Raw genomic sequence first — 27,501 nt, 5'->3', positions numbered from 1 at the left:
AGTTTCATTCGCCACAGCTTTTCAATCTGGTGAGTATTCAAGGGATCAGCACTAAAAAGCAGAAATATACAACTAACAAAAGCAGAAATCCCTGTGGTTTCTTTCATCCATCCAGAGTCACTCAGAATGCAATCACTATCTCATTAATCAACTCTCATTAATTATTCACTCACTCTAAAACTAATGCAACCAGTGATACGGATCATGGTGGACAGGAGGCAGGACTAGATTGCAGCTCTGGACAGAGCAGCATGCGGAGGCCTGCAGTGCGAACTTTAGCTCCAGATCGACTGCAAGAACAAACCAGCAATCCCAAGAGGACCTACAGACCCTCTGAAGGAAGCAGACTGCTCCTGCAGGACCCAGGAGACACCCAAATACTGTGAGTGCCCCAACTGCGGAAGGGGGAACACACATCCCCACTGGAGAAGCTGAAGGTCTGTTTGCAGGAGAAGTTTCTGACTTTACCTAGAGCTGAGTCAAATTAGAGAGCCGAGCCAAATACAGAGGTAGAGGAAGCAGCAGAAAGGCTCGGGAGTTCACTAGGTCCCTGAGCAGCCCATTCTTGCCAGACACCACAGGGATCCATCGGGAGGGTGGCCAGAGGAGCAGGAGTAAAACTCCACAGGGAGCAGGAATTCTCTAGCTGAACTTTGTAACAATTTGAACTGGGCGAGAAGCCTCCTGGCCATCACTCCGGGGAGGGCACCAATTGGGTGTGCAGACCTCACAGGCCGGGGGAGAACTAAAGCCCTTTTTTCTTGAAGCTGGGACCATCGGGTGGGGGCAGAACTAGGTGTGTCTGAGCTCAGACTTTCCCTGGGCGGGTCTTGCTGTGGTTGCTGTGGGGGATGGGGGTGAGATTCCCAGATCCCTACCTAGGAGGATTATGGCTGCCTCTGCTGAGTCATGCAGGTTGTCAGGAAAGTGGGGGAAAGCCAGCAGTCACAGGCCTCACGCAGCTCCCACACAAACTGAAGAGGTGATTATAGTGGAAGACAAAGGGTATACAATCTTGGGAGTTTTAGGGCCCTGCCCACCGCCAATCCCTCTCCACACTACTACAGCTGATGCTTTCTGGAAAGTGTGACCTTGTGGCAGGAGGCCAACAAGCACAAAAATAGATCATTAGACCACCAAAGCTAAGGACCCTCATGGAGTCCATTGCACCCTCTGCCACCTCCATTGGAACAGGCGCTGGTATCCACAGCTGAGAGACTCGTAGATGGTTTACATCACAGAACTCTGTGCAGACAACCCCTAGTACCAGCCAGGAGCTGCGTAGACTCACTGGGTGGCTAGACCCAGAAGAGAGAGAACAATCACTGCGATTCAGCTCACAGGAAGCCATATCCATAGGAAAGGAGGGGACAGTACTATGTCAAGGGAACACCCGTGGGACAAAAGAATCTGAACAACAGCCTTCACCCCTAGACCTTCCCTCTGACAGAGCCTACCCAAATGAGAAGGAACCAAAAAAACAACTCTGGTAATATGACAAAAACAAGGCTCTTCAATACCCCCCCAAAAAATCATACTAGTTCACCAGCAAGGGATCCAAACCAAGAAGAAATCCCTGATTTACCTGAAAAAGAATTTCAGGAGGTTAGTTATTAAGCTAATCAGGGAGAGACCAGAGAAAGGCAAAGCCCAAAGCAAGGAAATCCAAACAATGATACAAGAAGTTAAGCGAGAAATATTCATGGAAATAGTAGCTTAAAGAAAAAACAATAAAAAATTCAGGAAACTTTGGACACATTTATAGAAATGTGAAATGCTCTGGAAAGTCTCAGCAATAGAAATGAACAAGTAGAAGAAAGAAATTCAGAGTTTGAAGACAAAGTCTTTGAATTAACCCAGTCCAACAAAGAAAAAGAAAAAAGAATAAGAAAATATGAACAAAGCCTCCAAGAAGTCTGGGATTATGTTAAACAACCAAACCAAAGAATAATTGGTATACCTGAGGAAGAAGAGAATTCTAAAAGCTTGGAAAACATATTCGAGGGAATAATCAAGGAAAACTTCCCTGGCCTTGTGAGAGACCTAGACATGCAAATACAAGAAGCACAAAGAACACCTGAGAAATTCATCGCAAAAAGATCACCACCTAGGCACATTGTCATCAGGTTATCCGGAGTAAAGACAAAGGAAAGAATCTTACGAGCTGTGAGACAGAAGCACCAGGTAAACTATAAAGGAAAACCTATCATATTAACAGCAGATTTCTCAGCAGAAACTCTACAAGCTAAAAGGGATTGGGGACCTATCTTCAGCCTCCTCAAACAAAACAGTTATCAGCCAAGAATTTTGTATCCAGCGAAACTAAGCATCATATATGAAAGAAAGATACAATCGTTCTCAGACAAACAAATGCTGAGATTATTTTCCATTACCAAACCACCACTACAAGAACTGCTAAAAGGAGCTCTAAATCTTGAAACAAATCCTGGAAAAACATCAAAACAGAACCTCTTTAAAGCATAAATCACACAGGATCTATAAAACAAAAATACAAGTTAAAGCAAAAACAAAAAACAAAACCAAAGCACACAGACAATACAGAGCATGATGAAAGTAATGGTACCTCACATTTCAATACTAACATTGAATGTAATGGCCTAAATGTTCCACTTAAAAGATACAGAAGCACAGAATGGATAAGAACTCACCAACCATCTGCTCCTTCAGGAGGAGACTCACCTGACACATAAACACTCACATAAACTTAATGTAAAGGGGTAGAAAAGGCATTCCATGCAAATGGACACCAAAAGCAAGCAGGAGTAGCTATTCTTATATTAGACAAAACAAACTTTAAAGCAACAGTGGTTAAAAGAGACAAAGAGGGACAGTATATAATGGTAAAAGGCCTTGTCCAACAGGAAAATGTCACAATCCTAAACGTATATGCACCTAACACTGGAGCGTCCACATTTATAAAACAATTACTAATAGACCTAAGAAATGTTGGCCAGGCATTGTGGCTCATGCCTGTAATCCCAGCACTTTGGGAGGCCGAGGCGGGTGGATCACCTGAGGTCAGGAGTTCGAGACCAGCCTGACCAACACAGTGAAACTCTGTCTCTACGAAAAATACAAAAATTAGCCTGGCATGGTGGCACCTGCCTGTAATCCCAGCTACTTGGGAGGCTGAGGCAGGAGAATCACTTGAACCTGGGAGGCGGAGGTTGCAGTGAGCTGAGATCATGCCATTGCACTCCAGCCTGGGCAACAAGAAGGAAACTCTGTCTCAAAAAAAAAAAAAAAAAAAAAAAATGAAACAAAGAAAGAAATAAGAAATGACATAGACAGCAACACAATAATAGTGGGGGACTTCAATACTCCACTGACAGCACTAGACAGGTCATCAAGACAGAAAGTCAACAAAGAAACAATGGATTTAAACTATTACTTGGAACAAATGGACTTAACAGATGTATACAGAACATTTCATCCAACAACTGCAGAATACACATTCTATTCAACAGTGCATGGAACTTTCTCCAAGATAGACCACGAGACAGGCCATAAAACAAGCCTCAATAAATTTAAGAAAACTGAAATTACATCAAGCACTCTTTCAGATCACAATGGAATAAAACTGGAAATCGACTCCAAAATGAACCTTCAAAACCATGCAAATACCTTCAAAAAGGAAACTTCAAAACCATGCAAAGGAGATTAAATAACCTGCTCCCAAATGAGCATTGGATCAAAAACAAAACCAAGATGGAAATTAAAACATTCTTCGAACTAAATGACAATGATGCCACAACCTATCAAAACCTCTGGGATACAGCAAATACAGGAAAGTTCATTGCTCTAAATGCCTACGTCAAAAAGTCTGAGAGAGTACAGACAGACAATCTAAGGTCATACCTCAAGGAACTAGACAAACAAGAACAAACCAAACCCAAACCCAGCAGAATAAAGAAAACAGCCAAGATCAGTGAAGAACTAAATGAAATTGAAACAACAACAACAAAATGCCTAAGATAAATGAAACAAAAAGCTGGTTCTTTGAAAAGATAAATAAAATTGATAAGACCATTGGCAAGATTAACCAAGAAAAGAAGAGAGAAAATCCAAAAAAAACCTCACTAAGAAATAAAACAGGAGATATTACAACTGATACCACTGAAATACAAAAGATCATTAAAGCTACTATGAACACCTTTACACATATACACTAGAAAACCTAGAAGGAATGGATAAATTCCTGGAACAATAAAACCCTCCTAGCTTAAATCAGGAAGAATTAGATACCCTGAACAGACCAGTAACAAGCAGTGAGATTGAAATGATAATTCAAAAATTACCAACCAAAAAAGGTCTAGGACCAGATGGATTCACAGCAGAATTCTACCAGACATTCAAAGAATAATTGGTACCAACCTTTTGACACTATTCCACAAGACAGAGAAAGAAGGAATCCTCCCTAATTCATTCTATGAAGCCAGCATCAACCTAATACCAAAACCAGGAAAAGGACATAAACAAAAAAGAGAACTACACACCGATATCCTTGATGAACACAGATGCTAAAATCCTTAGCAAAATACTAGCTAACTGAATCCAACAACATATCAAAAAGATAATCCACCATGATCAAGTGGGTTTCATACCAGGGATGCAGGAATGGATTAACATAAACAAGTCAATAAATGCAATACACCACATAAACAGAATTTAAAACAAAAATCACATGATCATCTCAATAGGTGCAGAAAAAGTATTTTGACAAAATCCAGCATCCCTTTATGATTAAAACTCTCAGCAAAATCAGCATACAAGGGATATACCTCAATGTAATAAAAGCTATCTATGACAAACCCACAGTCAACATAATACTGAATGAGGAAAAGCTGAAAGCATTCCCTCTGAAAACTGGAACAAAACAAGGATGCCCACTCTCACCACTCCTCTTCAACATAGTACTGGAAGTCCTAGCCAGAGCAATCAGACAAGAGAAAGAAAGAAAGGGCCTCCAAGTTGGTAAAGAGGAAGTCAGACTGTCACTGTTTGCTGATGATATGATTGTTTACCTTGAAAACCCTAAGGACTCCTCTAGAAAGCTCCAAGAACTGATAAAAGGAATTCAGCAAAGTTTCCAGATACAAGATTAATGTACACAAATCAGTAGCTCTTCTATACAACAACAGCGATCAAGCAGAGAATCAAATCAAGAACTCAACCCCTTTTACAATAGCTGCAAAAAAAACAAAAACAAAAACAAAAAAAAACTTAGGAATATACCCAACAAAGGGTCAAAAAACCTCTACACTAAAACACTGCTGAAAGAAATCATGGATGACACAAACAAATGGAAACACATCCCATGCTCATGGATGGGTAGAATCAATATTTGAAGATAAGCATAATGCCAAAAGCAATCTACAAATTCAACACAATCCCCATCAGAATACCACCATCATTCTTCACAGAATTAGCAAAAACAATTCTAATATTAATATAGAACCAAAAAGAGCCCACAAAGCCAAAGCAAGACTAAGCAAAAAGAACAAATCTGGAAGCATCACATTACCTGATTTCAAATTATAAGGCCACAGTCACCAAAACAGCGTGGCGCTGGTATAAAAATAGGCGTACAGACCAATGGCATATAGAACCCAGAAATAAATCCAAATACTTACAGCCAACTGACCTTTGACAAAGCAAACAAAACATAAAGTGGGGGAAAGGACACCCTTTTCAATAAATGGTGCCGGAATAAATGGCTAGCGGCATGTAGGAGAATGAAACTGGATCCTCATCTCTCACCTTACAGAAAAATCAACTCAAGATGGATTAAGGACTTAAACCTAAGACGGGAAACTATAAAGGTTCTAGAAGAAAACACTGAAAAACCTTTCCAGACATTGGCTTATTGCCAGGATTTCATGACCAAGAACCCAAAAGCAAATGCAAAAAAAACAACAATAAACAGCTGGGACCTAATTAAACTAAAGAGCTTTTGCATGGCAAAAGGAAAAGTCAGCAGAATAAACAGACAACCCAAAGAGTGGGAGAAAACCTGCACAATCTATACATCTGACAAAGAAATAATATACAGAATCTACAATGAACTCAAATCAATAAGAAAAAAAAATCCCATCAAAAAGTGGGCTAAGGACATGAATAGACAATTCTCAAAAGAAGACACACAAATGGCCAACAAACATATGAAAAGATGCTCAACATCACTAATGGTCAGGGAAATGCAAATCAAAACCACAATGCAATACCACCTTACTCTTGCAGGAATGGCCATAATAAAAAAACAAAACAAAACAGTAGACGTTGGTGTGGATGCGGTGAACAGGGAACACTTCTACACTGCTGGTGGGAATGTAAACAAGTACCACCATTATGGAAAACAGTGTGGAGATTCCCTAAAGAGCTAAAAGTAGATCTATCATTTGATCCATCAATCCCACTACTGGGTATCTACCCAGAGGAAAAGACTTCGTTATTCAAAAAAGATACTTGTGCACGCATGTTTATAGCAGCACAATTCGCAACTGCAAAACCGTGGAACCAACTCAAATGACCATCAACTAACCCAAACGCCCATCAATCAACGAGTGGATAAAGAAACTGTAGCGTGTGTGTGTGTATATACACACATATATATATGATGGAATACTACATAGTCGTAAAAAGGAATGGATTCACAGCATTTGCAGTGACCTGGCTGAGAATGGAGACTATTAATTCTAAGAGGTATCATTCAGGAATGGAAAACCAAGCATCATATGTTCTCACGGATATGTGGGAGCTAAGTAATAATGCAAAGACATAATAATGATACAACAGACTTTGGGGACTTAGGGGGAAGCGGGGAGAGGGGCAAGGGATAAAAGACTACAAATATGGTGCAGTGTATACTGCTCAGGTGATGAATGCACCAAAATCTCATAAATCACTACGAAAGAACTTACTCATGTAACCAAATACCACCTGCACCCCAATAACTTATGGAAAAATAAACAAATTGTAATGTTAAAAAATAAATAAAACTAACACAACCTCAGTCAACAGTAATGCAAAAGCAATATTGCTATTAGAATAAGCACATCAGGATCTAAAATTAATTTGTCAGATTTTACTTTTGTGATGTTTCAGTTAGAAAAAACCTTGTACAATTCTTCACTAATGAAAAAAAATGCCCTTATTCTAAATTGGCACAGCCACATGTCAGATTTCTAATCTATTTGGTTTTAGTTTAGGCTAATAAAAGACAGTTGCTTATCACAGGAATGTTTAACCAGAGAAATTAGGGAACGTTCTACGTTCTCTGCGCACATTTAAAACAGGAGAACCATAAATCTGTGCACTTTATTCTGCTTATGAGCAGAGCATTGGATTCAGTCTCTAAATGTCATTCTAGAACCTTCCTTGTACATTATGCTATACAGGATGGTTCACTCGAGGCAGACAGGCTTCAATAGTGCAATAGCATTTAGAAGTGTTTACTTTAAATTATGTTATACTACCCACCCAGATGACATATTTCATAGCACTAACAAAAAATATTTCTCCTATCTTTCAAATATCTGTATTACATCTACCAGTATTGTTTGTCAAGGATTTCTCTTAAGTATTGTTTATTCTATTATAAATTGTAAGTTTAATAAGTAGCTCTGAGGCAATATAAAAATGCTAATATAAAAATTAAGATAAATACATTATGAGGTAAAAGAGATAAAGTCATAATGTTGCCTGTAAATACTGATTCTCAGAGTTGCAGAGATTCCATTTTCTTAATTATTAGTGGTATTAATTAAAATCAAGGCTCATTATTTCTTAAGGAGAAAAAGAAGATTTTTGGGGGGTTTTAAGTCCCTCTACCTCTATTTTAGGTTCATCCTGATCATGCTAGAAAAATATTAGCAAAAATATTCTATTTTAATGTGCTACTGTGAAATTAATTTAACAGTGTAATTTTCAGCTTAGACACATGCTATAAAAAGAAAAAAATGTTTTACTTAGACAATAGACTATTAGGTTAAACAAAGAGTTCTCATCATAAAAGTCTTATTTCTAGTAAATTCTATGGCACTTAAAGAGTTAAAAATTGAAATGAAAAAACTATACTACTTTTTTTTTTTTTTGAGATGGAGTCTCGCTCTGTCGCTCAGGCTGGAGTGCAGTGGCGGGATCTCGGCTCACTGCAAGCTCCGCCTCCCGGGTTCCCGCCATTCTCCTGCCTCAGCCTCCCGAGTAGCTGGGACCACAGGCGCCCGTTACCACGCCCGGCTAGTTTTTTGTAGTTTTTAGTAGAGACGGGGTTTCACCGTGTTAGCCAGGATGGTCTCGATCTCCTGACCTCGTGATCCGCCCATCTCGGCCTCCCAAAGTGCTGGGATTACAGGTTTGAGCCACCGCGCCCGGCCAAAAAAAAGGGCTCACTACACAGAACTAAAACCATATATGGTAAATATAAAAATAGTAATATTCTACAAAGCTAAAAATATAACTCAGTGAAACAGTGTATCGGGATTGTCAATACACTTGTCATTAAACACAGAACCTACAATTCTCATACTTTGTATTACAGAAAATTGCAAAAAAACCTATTTAATGAAACGTAAGAAACAGATATGCATAAAAATAATGAAAACATGGCCTGAACATATTTCACGGTACAATCTATTTAACAGCATCCATTTGAATTGAGCTTCAAATAATATATATCAACACCTTTACAAAAATGTTAATTAGAACCCTTCTTTCCCTCTCCTCATTTTTCCTTCTGATTAAGGAACTTAGTGTAACCCCAGCTCCCCTCCTCTTTACTCACTTCCATCATTGGGAGGTGGAGTGATTGACATTGTCCTTCTGGACCCAATTTTGTCAGTAACCTGTTGCTACAGCCTGAACCGGGATCTTAAAGATAACTTTTTAGCCCTCAGATTAAGCTACAGCCTTCAACTTGGCCATTTTCAATAATAAAAGTGATATTTTGACTGCCAAGTGTACTCTATTGGGAGCCTCTTGGAAAGCACAATGCCTAGCAACAGGTAACTCCCACTTTTAGGAACTTGTCCTGAGGAGCTAACCCTGAACAAGAAACACTCTTGTAAAAATGCACAAAAATGTTCACTTCTATACTACTAATAATAAACTGCCAAAATCTAGATACCCACACTGGGTATAAATCAACTGATAAATCCACACGACAGACTCTCATACAATCGTGAAAAGAATTACCTATAAAAACTGTATAATAGCATGGGGAAATGCTTTTAAAATAATGTCAGAATTAAAATGAAGGTAGAATGAAATCTAAAATTCTTTCCATGGCCTACATGTCCCTACCTGCCCTGATTCTTGACTTCCTTTTTGAAATGTTTCCACTGTTCTCCAGCTATCCTTGCTTTCATTCCATTTCATGGAGAAGCTACGCTTCTGTACTCATTATTTACTGATGAGCTCCTTCTTATTTGTGTCTCTGCTTCCATGCCATCTCCTCCAGGAAGAAATATTTGATCACCCTATCTATCACATCCTACCGTATACTCTTTCCACTTCACCTTATTTTATGCTTTGTACTTATCACCATCTGACATTTTTGTTTATTTACTTGCCTTTCTATACCCAGCAGAATGTAGGTTCCATGAAAGTAAGGCCATGTCCCAGTATTTACAGCAGTGCTTATCACACAGTAGGCCCTCAACAAATATTCACTTGAATGACAAATAAAGACATAATGTGTATAAATTAAACACATAAAATAATAGGTAAATTAAAAACATAAACATTATACAAAGAAGGAATTTTAGAGGGCAATATTAATTATGTGGCAATAATTTTAATGGGAAGAAGATCATGCCAAACCACACAGGCCATGAAGCCAGGGCTACATGTGTGCAACAGATGTGGCAACGGAGAATTAAGAAAGGTGGACTTCTGCTCCCAGTCCCACTTCAGCCAGAGTAGTGCTGCTTGTTCCTTATTTTCTACATTGGGCATCCATCCAAATTTTGTCTAATAACTGGTCTCGTGGCTTTAAAATGTTTCAAAACAGCACATTAGTGCTTCATCAGTGTGAACATACTGTTTAAGATGTAAGGACCAGAAAAGCAAAATCAATTAGTTGGATACAAATCATATAAAGAGAACTAGTTATGAAGGAGAAATTAGGAAGAAAAAAAGATTTAGGCCCCTACCCCACACACACAAAAAAAGAGAACCACACCAAACTTTCCTAAAATGAAGGTATGGTAAAGAGCTAGAAATAACCACAAACCAAGCAAAATCAAACATAAAACAAAGGAAACAAAGAATATTCACATGTGCAATCTATACTGAAAGCTTTAAAATATGTACAGGTTGTTGAGTCAGGTTGAGTCAGGTTGAGTGAGCTTCCTAAAACAAAAATCCAAGATCAGAAATGCTCCAAAATCTGAAACGTTTTGAGTGTTGACATGATGAAGATGACATCGTTAACACTGCAGAAGTGCCTATGGATGTATGGTGAAAGTGTGTGATGGGCTTCGTGAAGAATTAGAGCCAGTGTGCATTCATAACAGAACAAGAAATCATGCCAGTTTATATTAGGTTGGTGCAAAAGTAATTATGGTTTTTGCCATCAAAAGCAATGGCAAAAACCGCAATTACTTTTGTACCAATCTAATAAAATCAAAGAGAGACTTCTAAGCAAAAACTCTGTTAATGAGGCAGATGACTCTGGAGGAACCATTTTAAAAATCCATCCAGCAGAATGCCCCCTTATCTAACCTAGAGGACCCACTTCCTGGTCCCTCCACTGCTTCTGATGTTTCTTAAAAAAAAAAAAGTAAAATACAGCATACAGTAACTTTTTCAAAGGTTTAAAACACAGCATCCTAAGTGGTGACTGAAAGCCTGCCATTTTCATTGTTGCTGTTTTTCAACAGCTGATACAGTTATTTGGGTGATGCTACTGTGCTATTTGATTACCCTGAACACATTATTTTTTCAATGTCTTAATGGTATGTCCAATTTTTTTTTACTGTTAAGTAATTAGGTGTGAATAAGTACAGGAGAATAATTGTGTATTGGTAGCACTTAGATTCAGGAATCATGGTGATGCTGAACAACCAATGATTGTCCACATGGGTGGCTGAGATAGTGGTATCTTTGCTTTCTGAGGATTTAATGTACACAAACTTTGTTTAATGCACAAAATTACTTAAAAATATTACATAAAATTACCTTCAGGCAATGTGTATAAAGTGTATATGAAACATCAAAGACTTTCTTCTTTAGATTTGAGTCCTATCCCCAAGATAGCTCATTATGAATATGCAAATATTCCAAAATCCAAAAATTTTAAATCTGAAACACTTCTGGCCCCAAACATTGTGGATAAGGAATACTCAACCTGCACTTACAAGTAAAATGTATTACCGAAAATTCAGTGCGCCATACCTGGCCAGAGTCTCCAGTACAATATTCAGTAATATCACACTCGTTCACAGCATCCCGGCATTCATACCCTCGTGGCTGAAACTGCAAATCAAAATTCAATATTAAGAGTTAGGATTAGGTAATATTTCAGAGAGTTATTATAACATTCTTAGACTCACCAACAATGCCTATACTCTCACATAACTAACACCAAACTCTTTTTAAGAATTAGCAAGACAGAATATCCTACTGCAGAATAGAAACAAGGCCCAGATGCTACCGTCTATACTAAAGATGAATCATCAACCAAAGCTTTAAATGTTCAGATTTCAAAATCCACTGTCTCAGAGTACTATTTTCAGAAAACAATGTGATGGAAATCACCTAAAGAAGAAATTCTGGTTTGGCTTAAGACAAAATAGCAAAACACTACAAGATAAACATTTAAGATCGCTCTGAAAAATTCACATATATACCCAACCTTCATTGAATTACCTATTAGCATAGATATTAAACTTGCCTTTGCTACACATAGACAATCAAATTTTAATAAATTCATATGAATTACCTTTAGTAATACCAGGGAATGCCTATTGTATACAAAGCATTTTATTTGAGGAGGGTGTGGGTAAAAGGTGAAGGCAAGAGCATTACCCTCAAGCAATTTATAATCTAGTTGGGGACACGAAGCAAGGAGAAACTAAGCTAGGATCTTCTAAATACCATAAAGCATAATACCCTCTAATATTGAAAAAAATCATAAAACTATGTAATTCTATGGTTATAAGGAATATTAGAGGTTATATATATGAGAAAAGGGAAGATTACAATGACTTTTCAAAAATAACTGGTAGTCTCTGTGGATGGAAGACTGTGTATGTCCACACACACAAAAACTGTGTATAGACACAAATGAGTATGCATTCAGATGTTACTTTCCTATCTCACTTTCTTGCCTTTACAGGGGATTTTAAACCCAATGGGAAAATATGAGCACTAGCTTTTATGTTCAGGTCTAAAATAAATTAGGGTACGTTTTGAAGAAAAATGTTATAAGTAGGTCATATTATTAAAAAGACCACAGAAATTGTCCCTCCTCTATTTAACAATTTAATATGGATTTCATCTGTGTTAGTAGGGCAACTCTTTTGGAAGCAGTTTAGGTATATTTTCTTAATGAGGCATTGCAGGATAAGACGGTTGGTAGTGAATAATAGTAGAGATAAATGTTGCGGCTCACAGAATTTGAGATTTATCGATTCTATAAAACTGCCAGGCTAATACGTACACTGTACCCAAGAAATTTGTGACAAGCTATACAAATGCTCAGTGTACACACTGAGATATCTGGCTAATCTGTCAGTTAAAAGAAAGATGAAACTGTCAGAACACTCACAAGACATGAGGTGTTGTTACAGCAGGGCCCGTCGCTGCAGTGAGCCCCGTTGGAGAGGGAACATTTCTTACAGCACAACCCATAGCATTCCTAGAGAAAACACTTCACGTGAGTAAGCGAAGAGCCTTACCAGCTGGTCAGTCATTTTCTCTCCACACGTGGCATGCATATTCCAAATGAGTACATTTATACAATAGTAAGCAAATACTCTGGGAAAGAATTAATTACTTTAAACAAGGATGGATTCCTTCCTGCAATACTTCTCAGCAAAGTAAGATCTTCTATGAAAGGATTTCAATACCAAAGAGAAAGCTTAATTTTTAGCAGGCAATTCTCCTCCAATTAGCTCCACTACATTCTAATGCCCAATCTATTTTATAAAGATAAAAATAATACACAACACAGAAAGAATGTTTTATGATTTGGTAAAACTTAGATGAATATGAGCTATAAATTTTTAAGAGGTAGGGAATTCAATCAGAAGAATCCATTAGGTTTGCTCAGACAAGGCCACAAGGACATGACTAATTCTAACGTGTCTGAGCTGAATTAAGCACCAATCAGAAAGATGAGAAAGAAAGGCAGCAAGACCACAATCAATGAGCTGGCCTCTTACGAATGCTATACCTATTTGCACCAAGTAAGATCTGTGCTGTACGTATAGAAGGTTTCTTATACCTACCACATGAAAACCACAATCACACTCCTCCCCAGCTTCCACATATCCATTTCCACATTCCGTGGGCTCAAATAGCTAAAGAGATTAGGGAGAGAAGGGAAAAATTTTTCAATTTATCACAGAAAATCAGCACATCAACCAGGTCACATACAAGGGCTGTATAATCAGCTATCATGTGATATTCTTCTCTGATCTGTTGTTATGGCATTTTATAAATGATGACTATGGGAAATACTGTTCACTTATTATAGCACTTAAAAATATATCTGAAATGTGGCAATATCTCTTGGGGGATTCTCTGGCCGTGGGCTCCAGAGATGACCTCTAGCATTAGAGTTACTTTTTATGGAGATAAGCTGTCAAGAGGAATAGATCACTTTTCATATTTGCTAATGGAGCTAAAATGCATTGCTAATAAGAATCACGGATATCTAATTTGCTGACTTGTCTCAAGACAGCTGAGAAGCCATAAAAACTGTCAAAAAGATAAATATGCTTCAGTCATAGCCAAACGTGGTATGTACAATCAAGTAAACGCAAGTAAACATAGGGGAAAAAATGTTGCTAGAAATCCAAGCCCATCATTCCACTGGAAAGAAATCCCAAGTGTCTGAAAGCGTAAGACACATGTATGGATACATAGAAATCTCTCAGTCATTCCTAGGGCAATAGAAGAGTACAATTTCTAGAATAATCTAGTCTATTGGTGCCATGACCTTGCTTGCCAGATAAACTATATTATAGAGCAACCGTAAAGGTAGTTGACTGTTTATGAGAAGCAAGCCTACTTCCCATTCCAGGGGCGGTGGGGAGGGGGGCAGGATTTCTCTGGGCATAATCATCACACCTTAAAGGAAGGCTGGAGCAGCACATTACAACCCAAATGGTCTGAGCCCTGAATATGACAGGGAGAAACTGACTCCATCCGCAGCAGCTGAACACACCTCAAGGAAGGGTTGCCTTCCACTAAATTCACCTGAGAAAGAACTGATCCTCCTTCCACTTCCAGGAAGGCAAAACTATTATGAAAAGCAAAGGTTTCCAGGCTACTTGGGTGGGACTCCCCTCGAGGAAATGTCCTATGAGTAAAATGAGCATTGCACATCTCTGTGTTATTTTGATCAGGAGGCAGGAGACATTGGAAAAGGGAAGGACCGACTAGAACATGGCCTGCACTTTATACCAGGCTCCCGTTCTTTCCTTCTTAGGACGCTGCCTCCATCCTGAGATGGGTCACTATCTAACCATGTGGAAAACATGGCAGTGGGGAAGATTCCCAAAGCACAGAAAATATGCACAGATATAGTGTAAAAATAATACACACACAACACATGCATATACATTCAAAATGCTTGGGGGAAAAAGTCACTTCTTTGATACATACATATAAACTATTCCACCAGAATCCACAGTTGTTTATTAACCATTGTACTAGGTAGTTTAAAAAGACATAATTCCGTATTTACTAACTTTTAAAACAGACAATTTATAGTTATTTTTATTTCATTTCCAACTTATTGGAATAATTTTCTCCTAACTCACAGACAATTTCAGAAATCCACTGACAGATCCTTACGCATATGCTAGAAACCTTAACCTTTCCAAACAAGTGAGAGTTGTTTCCTCAGGCTTGATGCTTATAATTAGCTGGCAAGCTGCAAGGTGGGTAAAATTAGCCATGTACCGTGCAATTCAAAAATGCCAGCAGCTCACATTAGTTCATTATTACTTATTTCATCCATTTTGAACACTTTGAAGCTCTTGGATTTCCGTTGCATTGAAATCAATGTTATGAAAGGCAGGCAACTGACTTTAACGATGTAAGGTCACTTTAAAAGTCCTGTTTCTTTTTCCACAGCCGTACTGACATTTTACACACATGTCGGGCATCAAGCTACCATCTCCTGGCTACGTAGTGTTGCTGAATTATGGGTTTAGGAATAAATTATCCTTTCAGTTACCACATTAGTTACTGATTTAAAAAAAAAGGTTAACATTATTTCGCTGCTCTCTCAATTTGTGCAGTATTAAACATTTTGCACAGCAATGAGCTATATTTGACTCATGAAGTAGTATCTTAAAAAGAAATACGAAGTTTGCCATGTTAGAATTTCTATACCATCTGCTAATTAGCATTGATCCTATCTTTTGCCTGCTGAGCGGCTTCGTTTCCAAACATGCTACTGCAGGTCTACAGCCCCAATTTATGCAAAAGCTTTGAAGCCAGTGAGTTTGAGACTTCCAGCTTTGCTGAAGTTTAGAGAAGTATGATGCATTTACCATATTCTATGTAATAGTCCTGAGGGGCTTGGGACATATACTATAATCCGTTAATATTTCTGCAGCAAGACTTATGAATATTTACCTTATGAGGTATAAATATTTTTCAGTTTAGAACAAGTTTTACTGTCAAATGTGTTTTCCACAAACATAAAAAACACTTCTGAAAATTTTCCATTTTCTGAATTAAGAATACGTGAATAAAGGAGTGTGACACTATATAGACAAAGTTTGATGAAATGCCAATTGACAATGTGGCCCTCCCCAGGTAAAGAGACAATGCATTATAAACACATACGTGTATTTATGGTAACCATAAATACCTTGGGTGATTTTTTGTCTGGCTGATATTTACAAGGAACTAATGTCCCAGGAGGACAAACCACTCAAAAAAGTCAAGAAATTAGTTAGGCCCTGACATGGTTTGGCTCTGGGTCCCCACCCAAATCTCACCTTGAGTTCTAATCTCCACTGTTGAGGGAGGAATCTACCTGACAGGAGGTGACTGAATCATGGAGGTGGCTTCCCCCATACAGTTCTCATGATAGTGAGTGAGTCTCACTAGAGCTGATGGTTTTAAAGTATGGCACTTCCCCAAGCTCTTTCTCTCTCTCCTGCCACCTTGTGAAGAAGGTGACTGCTTCCCCTTTACCTTCTACCATGATTGTAGGTTTCCTGAGGCCTCCCTAGCCATGTAGAACTGTGAGTCAATTAAAATTCTTTTGTCTGTAAATTACCCAGTCTGAGGTAGTATCTTTATAGCAGTGTGAAAATGGACTAATACTTGTCCCTAGAAAGAATGTCAAGGAGAAATGGAATTTTTATCAGAGAAATTGATTAAAATAATATTTTATCTTAATTTAACCCACCATCTCTTAGCAGCAGGGTGAAAACCTTAACAAGAAAATCTCAAAGATATTTTAATTGAAGGATTGTTTGCTTTTTGGAAGGGAGGATTTTTGAGTTCTAGCTAGCTAGCACTGAAAAACCAGAGACCAAGAACACTGAATCTATGGTTTTGTCATTAACTTAAACAGGACTCAATCTTTAACATGATAAGGACTTTTATAACTAAACATTAATCTGACTGACAAGAAACCTGCTTTCCAAGACAGGCATCTGATATCCACCACTGTTCCATTATAAAACACTGGAGAAATAATACACTTTCTTAGTAAACTTTCTAAGTTACTAACCTTTGTTGGCCTGTTGAAAAGGCAGGCTCCACCCCCTCTCTGTAAAAAGTCTCTATACTCCAAAATGCTGCACTTTGAAAATTTTCGAGAATGGGACACCCTGAGGAGACAAAGAATCCGCTATGTAAATAATTTACCAAAAGCAATCATCAGAGAAGAAAATTAAAACCCCTAAATTGGAACAAAATGTTCACTTTGGATCCAAATGAATCTACACAAATTTTGACAAGGCATTTATGTTCAAATTGCCACTTAAGTATATGTGGTGGAGTTTGCAGAGATGGAAATTCAAAGAAAATCAAAGATTTGAGGGCTATGTTACAACCTCCTCAGCAGTCAAGCCCTTTTGTGACCAGGCTTGAAATGGTTTTTAAAAAGCTCATCACAAAACTTCTTCAAATAGGCTGTATTTTAAAGTTTGTTCATTTTTCTTTGCTATATCGGATTAAAGTCAAGCATTTTTTTTTTTTTTTGCCTCTGTTCTGAATAAAAGGAGCTCATGAACTTACTAGATTTTACGTTGGAGGAGAGAGTTGTGAGGGCCAGTTTATTAAAGACTGTATCATGCAGGCCAACAATGCAATTTAGGTAAACAAGGAAACCCTAAAGAGCTGTATTAGATCATACATGTATATGTACATATGTTTTTAGTATGTATATGCACAGTGACAATAGAATTAGGGTATGCTCCCATGAATAATAGCTCTTTGTTCTCAATTTCAAATCTATTTGGTGATATATTCATTATTAATCAGGAATAGAAAATGAGCCTCTCTGTGAATTACTTAATCAAATATAATACCTCTATGTAAGAACACAGGGGAATATTATACACATGGTTACGGTTAAACTGAATCACGCACACACACACACACACACACCTATTCCTCAGGAATACAGTGTGTGATTGTAACAGTGCTTGAACTTGCAAGTGACAGGCCACTTATTCTAGGAAGCAATTCAATAATTTTATGCATTCTGATGTATGAAGGTAGTTTACAGAAGTAGGTAAAACCTGCCACTTTTGATAGGAACCTCTTAGAAAAACTATATAGAAATATATTCTTGGGAAAATATATATTTAAAACATTTTCTTATATCTCATTTAAAATATTTTATATATTTTATATATATTATGAAGAGACACTATAAAAAAACCCAGAGATTAATTTAGAAGACAGAAGACATCTCCCTATAGAGCCAATATTATAAGTGTTACCTTCTTATAGCAGTCCTCAGAAAAGCCTGGTTAAGCCATAAATTACTAAGCTATGGAGTAATAGTAAGGGAACCGTGGAAGCTAAGGGTTTCACGTTTAAACTCTATTTCTAGAAATGCATTCTAAAGTAGCAGGGATAATCGCCTACTGTGCAAACCTTCATGCCCACACTCCTCCCCAGGAGTTGGACTCCTAGGAGGGCTGGTAGAAGAAAACAATGGGACTCTGTCCAAGTAGGTCAGGGCCTTGAGCAACCAGGGCTCAGAGGAATGCAGGTAGGACCAGAAATGGTTGGTGTGTTGAGCAGGTGTCTGGCATGGCAAAGAAAGCAAAAGAGGCACACAGGTGAGTAAACCTCTCCCCTCTACTAGGAGTAGGTTATGGCTTAGGGGGCCTGGGGGCAGTGGCTCCCATGAGGCAGGGGTCCCTGGGAAAGAGGGCAATATTTCCAGGCCTTGGTTCATTGAATCAACAGCAGCTCTGGGGAAGCTGCTCTAGTTCCCAAAGTATTCACAAAAGAAAAGTGAGGGAATGTTCAAATGTCGATCACTAGAAGACTACCTGATTTAGACACGGTGAGTCTGTCTTAATTTTTAAAAAGTTTTATTGATTTATAAACAGTATAGTATAATTTTTATTACTGTAAAAATATATATATACGAGTTCTTTAAAATGTAAATTGATGACTAAATTGATTTCACTGACCGCTTCGGGTAGACAACCAGCTTTTAATCTAAGTGTACTAAAAAATTAATGCCTCCACTAAACTTAGAAGCCTTTAATCATGTGCTTCCTTTAAGGGTTAATAAGAAGTACAAGTTAATACATTTTACTTTTATCACCAACCTTAAATAAAAAATTAAAATATAAAGTGAATTAGCTCTTTCAGTTTAAAAATATCAGACAACTAATTATTGATTTTATATTGTGCTTAGCCTGAAAGACCAATACCCGAGAGACCTTGTTTCTAATTCTACGCAGCAATTTTACAAAAGGCATATATCAAATGCACGCATAATGAAAATTTACCCTGTTTCCTCCATGATGCAGCCGCCCCAGGATTCTGTGCAGTCACATTCTGGTCCAATAAAACAATAAAAGCAACAAAAGAAAAAGGAAGCAAAGAAAGTCACATATTTAATTGGTATTATAACTCCTATAATAATTCTTTAGTACCAATTCCATGTCAGTCAAATAGACAAGGAATGTGAAGTCTTACAGAACAAAATTTATTTCTTTTAAATCAATATTTCCTTATCCTTTCCAGAATTATAGGTTACTTCCTAAGAAAACAGCTGGCAAGAAATAAAACTGTGCCTCTCTTCATTATTTTTGTAACTCTGACAACTCAATTCGGTTCCTAGTTCCAACGTTTAGTGAAAAGTACGCTGGTCTACAAATCGGAAAGCCTGAATTCTAGCCCAAGTTCTATCATATGAGAGAGTCCCACAGGCAAGTAACTTAGCATTTTCTGGGTCTCAGTATTTCTGCCTCTAAAATGGGAATAACACCTGTTTGTCTATCTTCCAGAGTGGCTGTGGGGTTCACACTAGATGGTGTACCTATGTGCTCTCGGTGAGTTATAAAGCTGTGTTGTACAAACACAACGGATCATCACTGAAGTTTTCTAACAGAGAATGCTCGTAGAGAAGAGAATTCAATTTGTAAGAGTTTATGTGAGGATGAACAAGAGATCTGAATGAACACTATGCTAAAAGGTTTAGTAAAAGAGAGCAATCTAAAACAGAAGTGTACATAATCACTTAAAAACATTTATAACTTAACTTCGATACCAGAGACTGACATACTGATATTGTGATGGGCTCTGCTCTTCATTAATTTTTTCCTATTTCTCCTTTCTATACATCTCTCTCTATATATATATATATGTATATATCTCGACAGAGATAGTGATATATATCGATGTATATATAGAGAGAGGTATATGCAAAGATAGGCTTCCAAATGGATTTTTAAAACTCAGTTTAGAACCAATGAAATAGCTACCTAAACAAACAAGTCACAAAGAAATAAAGAATTTTAGGAAGGAGGGAACTATGGCAGGCATTAGTAATGAACTCTACTTCTCACCCCATTTCACCATGCAACTCAGTAACACCTCTCAGCTGACTCTAGTACTGGCCTCTTTCCAGATCCAAGATTTCTAAACAAGGGCATAAACCTGGTCATACACCTTTCTGGTTTTAAGGTGAATATGCCAGATGGTGAAACTCTCAACACTTCCTTTAATGTGTACTAGGTGTTTCCTGGGAAAGCAAACAGTCTGAGCAAGATAGTCAATGGAAGTTTGCAGAGGTTTGTGAAATGCCACCAGACACTTGTGATGACTATCTTAACGTACCCATAAAGGGAATTGAGAAGCCTGTGTATATATAATTTGTTTCAATTTTCCACAATATTATGCATTAATGAAAAAAGAATATAAAATACAGAATAATATTAAGGTAGATTTTGTCCTTTTCTTCTCTGGGGAGGTTGGGGTGACAAGTGAGACCTTTACTCCCAGTGTCTCATATTTTCAAAAAATATGAAGGGACTTTCACCTAATTTCTAGTTAAGTGAATAATAAGAGTGAACACATTGGTCTCTCTTTTCACAGGATTGCATTAGGTCGTTGTCCGCTGCCACAAAAATGTATTAAAAATTATACTTTACCACTGCGTTGGTATAAAGATAAATACAATCTGGGTTGAATTTTATTCTGATTTTAAAAGAAATTAACATTTTTCATGGACCCTTCAAATTACTGTGAGCCCTAGACCCTTTGCCCACTAGAAAATTAGCTCTTTCTATCTACCTCTCATCTGATTAATGAAAAAGTAATACCTAAGAGTCACCAGCTATGTTTTTTACGGGTGGGATGTGTGGCCCTATTTGCTCTCCTTTTTGGACCTGCCTGGCCCACTAGAGGAGAATCCTATCCTCTAGCGCCTGTTTCCAGGCTTAAAAAGCCCTGGGGCAGGGTCTTCCCTTGCAAAGCCTTTTTCCCCAACTTTTCTGATGGGACTAGGTGGGTAACTTTCATTAGAGTTTAAAGATGAGCTCTCTTTGACTCTAGATCTAAGCTATTTCCCAATCCAAATGTGAACTTATTAAGCTTGTGATGGAGCTTAATCTAGCACCTTGTGTGTCTGCTCAGCTGCTAGAACCCCGAGCGTGAGAGTATTCCCTGCTCCCATCCCCGCATTCTGCAGTGTGAGAAAGAGCTGACTCATTCCCAGAGAAACTGTGTATGATTTTATGCATTTTGAAAGGGAAATTTTTACAACCTAAACAAATTAAAAATTACCTTAAGTTGCTTATTTTCTAAATATTTTAGAGGAAGGAGATATCCTACAATTAAACTATAATGACTGGAATGAAAAATATTTATTTACTGACTGGACATGCATTATACAGACAGAATGGCACATGAAAGTGAGTAAGAAGGTCAATGTACATACTTGGCTTTCTGCTAGAAGGTTCCCATTGGATTCCAAGGTTTTGAGCCAGGCTCTGCGATAATACTTGTGCCACTGCCATTGGAAGACCATACTGTTTTTCAGAGTTGAAAGTGTGTGGGAGACATTTGAGAGAGTGCACAAAGCTAGTTATTATTTCTTAATTGTTACCACAAATCTTCTCAGTTCCCTAAGAAGAGCCTGTCAGTATCTAAAGATGGCATATGCTACTTCTCCCCTCCTCTTTACAACTGGGCCCAAGAAGCAGAAAGCCCCTCTTACTATGTGATATCTCTCAGAATTTGAAGCTCTCACATTGAAACATAAAATACAAGTCACAAAAGGCTGTGCTCCAATTCAACTTATACCAAACTAAGAATAAATTCAACTTACTAAAATATGTCAAGAGAGGTACCCACTAAATGGGCTACTGGGATAACCTGGTATAATATACTCCAGTATTATTCCAGGCTAATTGTAGGCTACTGAGATAACCTGGTATAATATATTTCAGTATTGACAAGAGTTTAGATATAGTTGGGTATGCTTTTTTGGTGCTGTTACCAATTAAGAATTTCCTTTATAAAACTGAAAGTATTAAAATCCAAACAATGAGATTAAGGAAATAGGTGTTTGAGTTCATTCTACAGATAGGTAGGTAGAAGACATGAAAATGAAAACATATACATAGGGAGAAAAAAAGCTATAGTACTGATATCAGAAATCCTTTGATTTTAATGAGTTAAATTTAACATGGACAGAGGAGCATTATAACAAAAAAAAGTTAAGGAAGGATTAATAAGCTTATAAGAGCTTAACATCTTCATCTATAGAGGCCTGAAAGTCTCTAGGCCAATCTTCAGCTGCATTTGCCTGATTTATAGGAAAAATTGTCATTATGATACCAAAATACATCACTATGAACCAAAAGGACCACATTGGGTTCTATTTATTAATAACATAAGCCACTCATGCTACATTTGCCATGTCATCATTCTAAACAAGCACAAGAAAGGATGTAAACTGGGCCATAGGGAAAAAAGAGAACAGATACAAAGATGAAGCTCTACTTTAATTGGTAAAATTTACCTCATTCACACCAACTCCTCTTGTGCGAGAACAGACACCTCCAAAGTAACTCAGACTGCTTCTCTTATAGTGAAATGTCACCCGCCTTAAGAAAAAGCAGTGCTATGAGAAAACCAACGTGGTGGACCATCATTTCATACTCTCCCAAAATATGTCTACCCTCCTACATGGAACACCCCCAAAACATCCTCCTCCAAGAAATCAAAAACTGTATTCCAAATACCTTAAAATTTATGACATAATTACCTTTAAATTTGTTATGTTAAATAATTTCAATTGAGCAAGCACCAAGTACCTACTAAGCATCATGTACTAGCACAGGAATTAAAAACACCAAGATAAACAGACACAGCTCTTGACTTTTTTCTAGTAGCGAATATCTAATAGTGATTAAAAGGAATTAATATTGCTGATTATTAAAAATTGCTGATTAAAGATTGAAAAAACAGGAAGTAAAGGGTAACGGTGGGAGAAAAAGAAGGAGTAGTTTGGTTGGTTTCATTCCAGGACAGAACCTTAGAGGACTATCTGAAAATAGCTTTGCCATGATTGAGGAAGAGAATAGCTTATTATATTAAAAAGAAAGTATGGAACCCCTTTTCCTTGGTAGTAGAAACTCAACTGAATGGTTCATCTAAAAGGACTACATTTGCTAGCCTCTCTTGTAGCTAGGTGTGGCCCATGTGACTACCACCTAGCAAATGATTTGTTCATGAAACAGACATGTGCAAGCTTTCAGGAAACTTGCTTTACAGCAGTCAGCTCGGCTGGAAGGAGTACCCTTTTGTCCTTCTCCCGACATGTCATGCCCGCTGCCAGTAATGAAGGCTGGAGGGCCAGCAGGCATCCTAGACTGTGAGCTGACCTTCAGGATGGAAGTTATGGGCTCTAAAGGTAGATATTATGACTACAGAACCATCAGCACCCCAGCACCGGATATCCTAACTCCATGCTTCTTATCTAACAGACAAAGGAACACACAGCAATCTTGTTCAAGTCACTATTTTCTGATATTTAACTTAACTGAACCAAAAAAGGGATAAGGACAAATGTCAGACCAAAGACTACAATAAAGGCTGAAATGAGTACATACGAGATGAGGTGCACAGCATCAGCATGCTGCCTAATGCGCTGCCGGTATTTTGAGAACTCATGGAGCATCTGTACAGGGTTGGTGGTGATGTCAATCTGATCCCTCTCAGTCCATGTCTCTACAGCCACCAGGACAACCCTGGTGTTGAGCTGCTCCTTGTAAATCTGAGGGTATACAACAGGACAGGTGCAGGAGGAAAACACTGGGTCAAACATGCACGATCAGTGAGTCAGAGTCAGTGGAAGGACAGGAAGGGGGAGGTGAGAGGAGAACATGGGGTCATCATTAGCCCGATATATAGAATCTTCTTTTCCTTTCTTTTTTCCAAGAGCAAAAATAAAGAAAGAACAATCACACAATTTGGTTTCAACTCTCCTACAGGGTTATTTTGATCCCAGAGCAATACATTCACCATCCTAGGGAGAGACAGTAAGGATTCTAAAGCCAGGACATAAATTTAAAACATCATTCATAAAATCACCCTTTCAAATCTCATATCAGGTAACAGGTTGGAGCCTGATATACCAGTTCTGAGTAAGTGCAGTGCAACCATTTATTCCTGCTGGATTGGCATGGATCACTAAATCTCCAGATAAGCACCAAACAATATAGCTGGCATGCCCTTGGAGGTCATATTATATGAAAAGTAAAATAGCACTGGGAGAGATTGAGAGAGAGACTCAATGATCTCAGGCTAAAAAAAAGCAGATCCCTATCACTCATCTCATCCTCACCACAGGGTGGCATCACCCACAATATTTAAATTGTTCCCTTCCTGCTCTGTTTCTACTTTTGGCCCAGTAGCTAAACAATTCACACAATTAAGCCACTTCAATGAATGCTGTCATTTTGCCCTATTTTCAAACTAATTAAGAAAACAATGGGCCGGGCTTGGTGGCTCACGCCTGTAATCCCAGCACTTTGGGAGGCCGAGACAGGCGGATCACGAGGTCAGGAGATCGAGACCATCCTGGCTAACACGGTGAAACCCTGTCTCTACTAAAAAATACAAAACAATTAGCCAGGTGTGGTGGCGGGCGCCTGTAGTCCCAGCTACTCCGGACGCTGAGGCAGGAGATTGGTGTGAACCTGGGAGGCAGAGCTTGCAGTGAGCCGAGATCGCACCACTGCACTCCAGCCTGGGGGACAGAGCAAGACTCCGTCTTAAAAAAAAAAAAAAAAGATGGATGATCTTTGAACACACCGAAGAAGGGGAACACCATTATGCCTAAATCAAATTGAAGCTATTATATAATGACTTTACAACAAAAACAAGTTAAATGTAATGTCTTTTAAAAATCAGTGGTCAGTTTCAGAACCTTATGTGGTCACCCAAAATAAAAACTACACTTTGCATGACATGATTCTATTCAATCATCTTGAAACAACTAATTCAGAGATGCTACCAAGTAAACAGCTTTTGCAGGGGAAAAGATGTGTTTAAGATTCTCTTTTCCATATTCACTTGTGGTTTTCCTCTGAGAAGACAGACAAGAGCTGAAATTAAAGAAAATTAATAAATGGGGTGTAAATTGGCTCTGAGGTACAATCCTAACTCTATATGAGATACTCGATGTACATCCACTTACGTTATACTTTTGTGCAGTTGTGCCCACCAGGTACATAACATATGTGTGTTATGAGTATTTACATGATTGGAGGTTTGTGGACTGCTTAAAAGGCAGAAAAGAAGGCAGCTCTTTGGAGTAAATAAATATCATTTAGATATTTGGCAATTTATAAAAAATGGTGGGTTTTTTCCCCCATTTAAGAGGGAACACACAATAAAATACCAGACAAAAATATATTTAGCTGAGCAAAATAGCACTTTATATTACAACATATGAAGTAGTATTCTATATTTAATTTCTGACTAGTCAACTGAATTATTCATTGGAACATAATGTATAATGTTCATATCTATAGAGTTCTAACCTAAGACAGGAAAAAGCAAGAAAACCTTAACCATTTTCTGTAATTCACAAAATAAGGAGGAAAACATATCAATAATAAAGATTTGTACAGTTAGAAGTCTTCATAAGGAGATATATACTTTATTATTCCACATTAGTTGTATTTGGGGACTGCACTTATTTCCATCATCTAGAAATCAAGTGTGAAACATCACATCAATGGGAACACTAAGAAAATATATTTGTGTCCTTAAAAAAAATTTTTTTTTGTATTACCTATATTCTCCAAACATACTCCGCCTCAATCCATTTTTTCTTCTCTGTTACCACCATATATTTAAGAAAAGCCCAATTGTTTCTTTAAAAAGTCTCATTTGCCAAGTATAATAGCAAATAGATTTTGGTAGCTATTTCTCCGCTGTTTTTGTCCTCCATAGGTTGGGGGCAATAATGTACAGACACGACTTAGAAGCAACACTAATGTACCTTTGGGATTCCGGGAATAACTCAGTCATCTGAAACTCTCAGAGCACTACTCTGTCTAGTGGACCATCCTATAATTCCTTAGCCAGATGAGTTTCAGGATTGTATTTTTAAATTTGCTCAAGAAATACCAAAAGTACAAGTAAGCAAACAGAGATAAACCATTCCATCTTGGCACACAAATTCAAGAAAACTGGGATACTTACAGAATCCACAAGGTTGACCACGGACTTTGCAAAGTTGTTGGTATGTGCATGAGAAGAGCGATGCTTCTTATACTAGGGGGGAAATATATACCAGTCACTGCCAAATCATAAGTGAATAATAAATTTCAAAATTCTGTAAAAGCAGAAATATCTCAGCAATAGTAGAAATATTGATTTAAAAATATATAATTTAGTTTGCAGTATATTGGATTTGGTGGTGTTATTTCTCTGTTAGGTGGCAAAACTTTGACTATCTAAAACATGATGTTAGCTGGGCAGCATGGCTCACAACTGTAATCCCAACACTTTGGCAGGTGGAGGCTGGAGGATTGCTTGAGGCCAGGGGTTTGAGACCAGCCTAAGCAACACAGTGAAATCCGTGTCTTTACAACATTTTTTTCAAAAAAAACCAAAAAACAAAAACAACAAAACCTATCATGTTCTGAATAATAGTAAGGGCCTATAGAAATCAATATGAGAAGCTTTATACCTAAAACAGTAAGTTTTTAATTTAGTCTTAACATCTACAAATTCAATCCTTTTGTTTTCATTGAAATAACATTTTGTAGCTCACACAAACGGCTTAACCCACTTTTCTCACTTTAAATTCAAGGCCACGCACAGATCAAGAAAATGTCTTTGTTCAGCACTTTAGATACTGTCCATGATATGGACAGCATTTGCCAGGCATTTAGTGTATCCTTTCAGAGGAATGCCTCCTCCAAATGAAGCTATTTGCTTTTGACTGCTCAAAGTCAACACAAAGAGAAGACAAAAAGTAAAAATGAAGTGTGCTGAGAGTTTATGATTGTTTATGTTTATTTAAGAAATAAAGAAAAGTAAATTAATAGAGTAATTCTACAATGACATCTGGAGGGCTACGATTTAAGCAAGGAGTAGTACACTTTGCTTAGTATGTCTTTAAGATGACATTTGAAAACTGAAGTCTACCATAGGAAGATCATGCCCTCTACTGGTCCATGAGGCTACTGTTATTTCTACAACACTAAGGAAAAAAAAACCTACTTAAAACCACTGATTCCGGTTTGCACAAGTCTTTGACATTTATCTTCAATTATAATTATGAAAATA

The 27,501-nt window shown here is 37.8% G+C and overlaps 1 protein-coding gene across 1 annotated transcript in view; it reads right to left on the bottom strand.

Moving 5' to 3' along the window:
• Positions 1 to 27,501, bottom strand: part of ADAM23 (ADAM metallopeptidase domain 23) — a 172,136-nt gene that overhangs the window by 35,992 nt on the left and 108,643 nt on the right. Inside the window, exons 10-18 of the mRNA XM_025405513.1 lie at positions 26,410 to 26,481; positions 23,808 to 23,971; positions 22,715 to 22,799; positions 21,629 to 21,719; positions 19,194 to 19,242; positions 16,946 to 17,045; positions 13,473 to 13,544; positions 12,791 to 12,880; positions 11,416 to 11,496 (exon numbers count right to left, since the gene is read on the bottom strand). Of these exons, the coding sequence (XP_025261298.1) occupies positions 11,416 to 11,496; positions 12,791 to 12,880; positions 13,473 to 13,544; positions 16,946 to 17,045; positions 19,194 to 19,242; positions 21,629 to 21,719; positions 22,715 to 22,799; positions 23,808 to 23,971; positions 26,410 to 26,481 (804 nt within the window). The remainder of the gene's footprint in view (positions 1 to 11,415; positions 11,497 to 12,790; positions 12,881 to 13,472; positions 13,545 to 16,945; positions 17,046 to 19,193; positions 19,243 to 21,628; positions 21,720 to 22,714; positions 22,800 to 23,807; positions 23,972 to 26,409; positions 26,482 to 27,501) is intronic.

This window comes from Theropithecus gelada, chromosome 12, assembly GCF_003255815.1.
Source record: "Theropithecus gelada isolate Dixy chromosome 12, Tgel_1.0, whole genome shotgun sequence".
Lineage (NCBI taxonomy): Eukaryota > Metazoa > Chordata > Mammalia > Primates > Cercopithecidae > Theropithecus > Theropithecus gelada.
This window is presented reverse-complemented; position numbering and strand designations above follow the sequence as displayed.